At 59.4% G+C, this 6,944-nt stretch overlaps 1 protein-coding gene across 1 annotated transcript; it reads right to left on the bottom strand.

Moving 5' to 3' along the window:
• Positions 1–1,747: 1,747 nt before the first annotated feature.
• Ap5b1 (adaptor related protein complex 5 subunit beta 1) lies at positions 1,748–5,281 on the bottom strand. Its single transcript, XM_005351741.2, has 3 exons — positions 4,968–5,281; positions 4,426–4,597; positions 1,748–4,324 (listed from the first exon to the last, which is right to left on the bottom strand). The coding sequence occupies exons 2-3, from the start codon at positions 4,573–4,575 to the stop codon at positions 1,841–1,843; spliced, it is 2,634 nt and encodes an 877-aa protein (XP_005351798.1). The 5' UTR covers positions 4,576–4,597; positions 4,968–5,281; the 3' UTR covers positions 1,748–1,840.
• Between the last annotated feature and the right edge of the window lie 1,663 nt (positions 5,282–6,944).

Here is a 6,944-nt window from a genome sequence, read left to right as displayed (position 1 = left end):
AGCCTCCTGACCAATTCTCCCTAGCCGCAGGCTTAAAGCACCGCTTGGTTTGCAGGGAAGAACCGCTTTCGGGGTCCCTTTGCTATGACGAGAACTGGATGACACCCCCAAGATGGCCTCTGCATTAGACGCGGAGGTGGCAAGGCTCTCTCTAGCAGCAGCAGGCTTCTGGCTCAGTGGGTGCGGGGAGGCAGTGGTGGCACCCACTCCCCATGCTGGACTGCAGACAGGGGAACTTGCTCTGGAATGAACAGCTCCAGTGGTGGCTTCTGGGGAGCCTACTTCTCTTGTTTCCTAAGAATTGTGTAAGGAACTGACCTATATTCTTTCTCAGCTCAAACCAGGTGGAGAAGTTTCTAGAATGGCCACCTTCCTGATTTGGCAATGGCTCCCAAGGCGAATGGTACGGAATGGCTTTTTCCTCACTGAAATACTTCTTCAGGCTCAGGCAATTCAAGAAACTTGAGGATCTGAAAGCTCAGAAAGTTACAGGATTGGTGAGGCCCATCCCTCCCGTTATAAAAACAGTCAACAGTTGATGTGGGGAACCTTAGGGGGAGCTGTCTGCAAGTCCTGTAAAAAGCTCCAGCTTCCAGCGGTGATCACGCATGCCAGAGTGGCCTTTACAACTGTCTTTGAGTCACCCGTACTCCCGTAAGTAACTCCAATCCACTTACTAGCTCATTAACTAGACTTGAACGGAATTTTTCTTTGTTCTGTTGTAGGTCCCTATCTGGGATGAAAAGTTACTCAACAGGAACAAGGCATTACCATGGCTTGCTCCTGAACCTGGCCTTTCGCTGCAAATTGGCCCAAGCCTTCTTTACTCTCAAGACTTAATTGTAAGAAACCAGAGCAGGGGCATCAAATACACCACACCACAGGCACACACCACACACATGCAGAGCAGGGGCATCAAATACACAACAACACAGAAACACACCACACACATGCACGCATGTGCACACACACCACACGCACACCCTTTCCCCAGAACAACTCAGGCCAAGGTCGTTCTTCTACTCAGCAGGAACTGACTGCTGCTTCAGCGCATCCTACCAGGGCTTCTCAGGCCTGAAAGCGTCTCTGCTGAGCGGGGCAATGGTGGCTGCCATGGGCTGACAAAATACTACTCCCTCCCAGCTGAGTGACCCAGGAAAGTCACTTAACTCCTTCAGCTGGAGATTTCCTCAGCCGTGGGGAGAGACCTGCAGAGTTGTGGCAAGGACGGCATGAAGCAATGTGTGGAAAATAGCAGCCTGCCCTCGGTGTGTCTGCACCTTCACGGTCTTGCACATTTGGAGAAAGAAGCTGGAGAGCATGTTTTTATCTGAGAGGATTCCTGGGCATAAATGCTAGGCTTTTAAAAAACCATGTGGGCCCCTCCATCTGCTTAGAACCTTGCCGGCACACCCTCTCTACAGTTGGTTCCTACCAGAACTGCCCAGGAAGGGGCCATCTAGTCACCAAACTTTCTCTCCAGAGTCCAGGCAGCTAGCCTACTGTGCCATGGAGTCTGAGCACAGCTGGGGCAGCGTCAGGAGGCCCAACTTGAAGCTCCAGCAGCCTTCACACGAAGTCACCTTGGGCTAAGCCAGACCTCACGGGAAACATATTGTTCGGAGTGTCTGAGCAGGGATTGTGGAGGGCTGCAGGACTGGGACTAGCCTGGATCTTTTGGGGGCTTAAGACCCAACCCCAGAAAGTCTGCTCCTAACAAGGGTTCAAAAGAAAACAAGCCAGCAAGTGCTGTTGATCAATGAGATTTTATGGGGCAGGAGCTACAAGAACATGCTCCTTCGGCAGTCCCTTGAACCAGCCCCCAGGAGCATGTCCTGACTCAACGGGCTGCAAGGCCACGGAGGTAGTCCCCTACCAGGGGCAGCACGGCCCAGTTGTCAGTCCTGAGGGCCACAGGCACACCATCCATCTGAGCTGTCTCAAGCCGCAGCAGCAGCATGGAGTCAGGGGGCAGGCGGACAGCTATGAGGTAGGTGGTGGGAGGCTGAGCCACCACAACAAAGGGCTCTAGGTGTTGGGACACCAAGGCCTCCAGGCCCTGTGGCCCAAGTGGGCACCACATACGACTTTCTACACCCTTTGGCAGGCAGGAGTTCCAGAGGTCATCAAAGAAACATACCTCAGAGCCTTTGGGGAGTTGGGGGAAAGGCAGGAAGAGGTCAGCAAAGTTCACGGACAAGGGTGGCAGGTGAGTGTGGCATGTGAGGCCAGCAGGTGTGGTATAAAGGGCCTGGACATGTAGGCAGGCAGGGGCTGGGCGGCGGGGCCGTAAGGGCAGGTACAGAGGACGGGCAGGCCGTCCCGGACACAAGCAGGGTATATGGACAGCCTCCAAAGGCTCATAGAGCTGTCCTTCCACACGGAAGCGCAGCTCCAGACAGTAGATAGGACCCTCCACTGCCTTCACCTGCAGAGGCAGAGACAGGAGTGGGCCTTTGGCCTTCTGAGGCCCCACGCACAACTGAATTGGAGCTGGAGTCTCCTGCACCATCAGTGTTGATGCAAAGCCCTGGTTCTCAGCCACTAGAGAGGATGCCAGGGCGGGTGCAGCAGGAGAGGGGCCCAGGGCCACGCCCAGCTTGGGACTTGACAGGTGGGAAAAGAGAATGTAGTATAGTCGGGCATGGTCCCGTCCATCGGCATCCTCTAGCTGTCTGGCCAGTACCTGCAGCAAGTCTGCCAGGCCATCTCCCGCGCCTGCCCGCAGCAGAGCTCGGCATACCCGCAGCAGGGCTTGTTGTAGGCCCCAGTCCGTGCAGTGTACGGCTGCAGCCTGTAGGAAGCTGAGGGTGGCACCCTGAGCATCTCCTTCTGCCACCTTTGCCAGCATTTGCAGGTGCCAGCAAAGTGATTCGTTCTTGCCTGGCCTGGCTACCACTTCTTGCTGCAGCACCGCCCTGAGGGGCTCTCTCAGCTCAGGGCTTACCTGATCTAAGAGGTCCACAAAGTGGGGAGCCAGAGAAGGCCGAGCTCGGTATAGTTGGGCCAGTCCATGGATCAAAGATGTCCGTACTATAGGCTGCCCAGGCAGGCACCTGGCAACGAGGTATGAAGCCTGGAAACAGAGAGTGGCCAAGGCCTGGGGACCACCATCTAGGGCCGCTCTCTGCTGCAAGCCAGCCATAAGCTCCTGCAGGTACCCCTGTGGGCTCTGAACCTGGTCTTTCTCTTCTTCCTCGGCATCAGCACAGACCAGGCAGAGCAGATGCAGGCGGGCCAACAGGACCATCGGGTCATGCAGGAGACTGGGCATGAGGCCCTGGCATAGCTGGGGACCCAACAGCAGCGGGGCAGCCTCTTCCCCTTCAGGACCCAGTGGGCAATTCTCTGGGAAGCGCAGGAGGCACTGCAGGTAAAAGAGGTGTGTGGGTGAGGGCAGGGCTGGGTGCTGGGCCACCAAGGTGAGCCTGCGGAGCAGCAGGGCTTCGTCCTGAGCAGTGAACAGAGCCTCGCCAAAGGCCGCCTTGAGAGCCAGGACTGAGTGCAAGAGGGTGAGCTGTGCTGTGCCCAGCAGCCGAACTAGCTGTGGCTTGAAAAGCACTGGTGGCTGTCCCCGAAGACCCCGAAGGGCCCAGCCCAACAGCCACAGAAGCTGAGCCTGAGCCACAGGTGTGAGCAGGTAGGAGGTGTCCAGAAGCTGGGCCACTGCAGCCTTCAGCTCTCTGGCCTCCTCAGGGCTGGGCTCTAGCAATGGAAAACCATGCTCCTGCTCAGCTGTGGGCCAGCTGGGTGCCTGGGGCTGAAGATGGGCATCCCGCCCTTCAGCTCGTGTCCAGTCCCAGGGACAACTCCCAACGGAGGAGACACCAGCCACAAGCAGGCCTTGCAGCCCAGCCCCAGCTGCAGCCCTGGATGGTACCACCAAGGTGTTGTGCAGAACAAGGGCCAGCAGCAGGCTGACAGGCTGGATGGGACCCGTTTGCCCTAGGAGGCTACGCAGCGTTGCCAGGGAGCCGGCCAGCAGCCCAGGCTTGCAGCGCTCAAGTTCTCCAAGGCATTCACACGCTGTGGCCTGTAGGTGGTGCTGTTCCGAGGCGCTTCCAAAGCTTCGTCCCACGTCCCGGCCTGAGGCTAAACCAAGCAGAAGGGGCAGCAGCCGGCAGGAAGCTCCCGAAGTGGGTCCCACGGCACCTCCTGACACCAGGACTGTAGTGGCTGACAAAAGCAGGAGCCTCCGGAGAGCTGAAGGTTTTGAGGGCAGGAGGATAAGAGTGTCCAACAAGGAGGTGGCAGCAGCCTCCGCGGCGGGGGCATCAGGCCACAGTTTGTCAGAGTACTCCAAGCTCAGTGTCAGTAAGGAAACCTAGATGGCGGATTTAAGAGGGACTCGTGAAGACGAAGCTCAGCTTGCAGTGGCAGGGAGCAAGCATGTGGGCCGTAGCAGGGCACACGGGCAGTACCTACCTTAGTCTGCTCGCTTAGCTTTTCACTCCTTAGGTCACTCAGCAGGTCGTGACCCAAATCCTCACCTTCCGCACCTGCCAGGAAGGCCGATGGGCTGGCTCGGAAGGCCCCCAGGCGCTGGGTCCAGGCTTCACGACTCAGGGGCCCCATGGCCAGTCATCAACTAAATTCTCTGCAGAGGAAAGGAGCATCAGGCCCTCGGCCGCAGACACGGCGGCGAGGACGTGCAAGGCCTTCACGGCCGCCAGAGGGCGCCCGGATCCTCCACCGTCCCAGAGGGGGCTGCTGTCACCCTAGGGCCATCTTGCAGACCCCAACTGAGTCCCCAGGGCCCAAGGTCCCAAGCTGAAATCTGGAGGCTCCGGGGATGAGGCAGAAAGCAGCAGCCCAAAGCCCCTGCGGGACAGGAACCGCCGCGATCAGGGTGGGGGTACCCGGGAGGTGCGTGCCGAGAGCTCATTAGGCCGCCCGCCTACGAAGGGCACCGAAACCACAGCGTCGCCGGGGCCCCTGGCGCCCGCGGTAACGGGCCGGCTTCTCACCGCTTGAGTCAGCTGCCGCGGGCGCTCGGCCGGCTCCTTCCGGGCTGGCAGGCTGGCGGCGCGGGCCGGGGCGGGGCGCGCGGCGCGTGGGCGGCCGGGACCGGGCGAGCCCAGAGGCGGGGCGTAACGGAGCCTCCGCCTGCCACGCCTGCCGGGCCGGCAGGTGCAGACACGCCGGTTTCGCCAGGTCTGAGTAACTGTCTCGCTTTGCAGGCCCCCTGCCCCGAAACCGCCGCAGGCACGGGCAGAGGCTGGGTTTGGTGGGCCGAGCTCCCGGCCCGCTCCCCGATAGGGTACGTTCCCAGGCCCTCGAGCGGAACGGCGGCTTGGGCAGGCCGGGAAGGCCGCCAGCGCGTCCCCTAGCCGCCCCGCACGGCGCTCGGGACTGAACTCTGCTGCCCGGCTGCTCGGTGCGGGTCCTTGAGCGGCCGCTGGGGGGCGCGCGGGAAGCACACCAGGGCAGAGCAGGAAGAGCAAGGCGCGGGTCACTGTGGGACCGGTCGGACCGGCGCCGCAGGGCTTGGCTTGGCGTCCTCCACGCTGACCGGGCTCTGCTTGGGGGCGAGGAGCCGGCGCCGGGGTCGCAACCGTCTAGTAGCTGCTGACCTGTGCCCGAAGTCACACCGATTGAGAATAGGGGTCGGGCAGCCTAGAGTACTGCGGGCTGGACCGGCCTTAAGACGCCGCGAAGACGAAAAACAACGGGAACCTGACTTTGGATGTACGCGTTGGTGGGGCCTGGAAGGTCACTCAGCTCGTAGCACGACTAATGTGGATTGAGAAACCAAGGCTTGAGTAGAGACCAGACTGCTAGGGCCAAGTAGTGCGCTCCGTCCTGGAGTCCAGAGGGCTAGATCCAGGCTGCGCCCCTGGAACTGGGCTTGTGGTTCAGGAGACCCAGACTGTGGGTATCCGTTGGCTGCTAGTTTCCAGGGCAAAGAACTACTGGCGTCCAAATCTCGTTGCCCACCGCCCTCAAGCTTTCTGCTAGTTTGTGAGGATTAAACACCTGAGCCCCCATTGCTACGTTCAGGCAACTTATCTGTCTCCCTTTTGGCTGCCCATGCCCTTCCCTGCCACACTTGAGAGTGGTGAGGGAGAACCCTAAAAGGAAGGGTGCCTGGGCCTTCAGAACAAGGATAGGAGAGAGGGGATGGAGATGGGGGCGGGGAGAGGGGCAGGTCCAGCTAGAAGCCTCCTCTGGGCTCAGGCTCCACAGCTGACTCACAGGCGACAGCTCTAAACCACTTCCCTCTAGGTGCCTCAGTTTCCCCATCTATAAACTGGGAGTGATGACTCCTGTTCAAGGAGCTTTGGGGTGGGGCGCCTGGCTAATTAGGCCTAAGATGAAAGAGGCCAGGATGAGAGCAGCCCTGGGCTGGGACGGCAGGTTGGAGTAGGAGCCTGTCTGGTTTCCCTGTCGGAGGCCCAGAGGGCGCTGATAACTGCAGGTCCTGTCTCCCAGATCTCCAGGAGCCAAGAAGGATTATTAAATCCTGTTACAGTAGAGGAGAGAGGCTTCCAGGGGTCAGGGAGTCCAACTCTGGCTGTGTCCCAAGCTTCTGATGCTCTAGTCTCTGCCTCCCTGGGCTTGGGTTCTTTGAGGTGGCATGTGTGGTTTCTAGCACCTGATGGATGTGTCTTCCTAAACTCACCAGGGCTCCTGGCAACCCTGGGTACTGAGGGTGGGTGCCTGTCACGCATGAACTTTCAGAAGCCCAGAAAAAAGAAAAGGTGCGGTCTGTTGCATGAAACCCCAGAACCTCCTGCAAGTGGAATTGGACTCTGCATGCCGACTCTGCAACCCTCGGGTCTCTTGATGTCCAAGTTCCTGAATGGGCCCTGTTCTCACCTGCCTGCCCAAGTGTCCTCTACGAAACAGACTGGGCATGCGAGAGGTGTCGTTGGCTCTGACCATCAGGTCTAAGGAGAGAGGTGTCGTTGGCTCTGACCATCAGGTCTAAGGAGAGAGGTGTC

The sequence above is a fragment of the Microtus ochrogaster genome, chromosome 8 (genome assembly GCF_000317375.1).
Source record: "Microtus ochrogaster isolate Prairie Vole_2 chromosome 8, MicOch1.0, whole genome shotgun sequence".
NCBI lineage: Eukaryota > Metazoa > Chordata > Mammalia > Rodentia > Cricetidae > Microtus > Microtus ochrogaster.
This window is presented reverse-complemented; position numbering and strand designations above follow the sequence as displayed.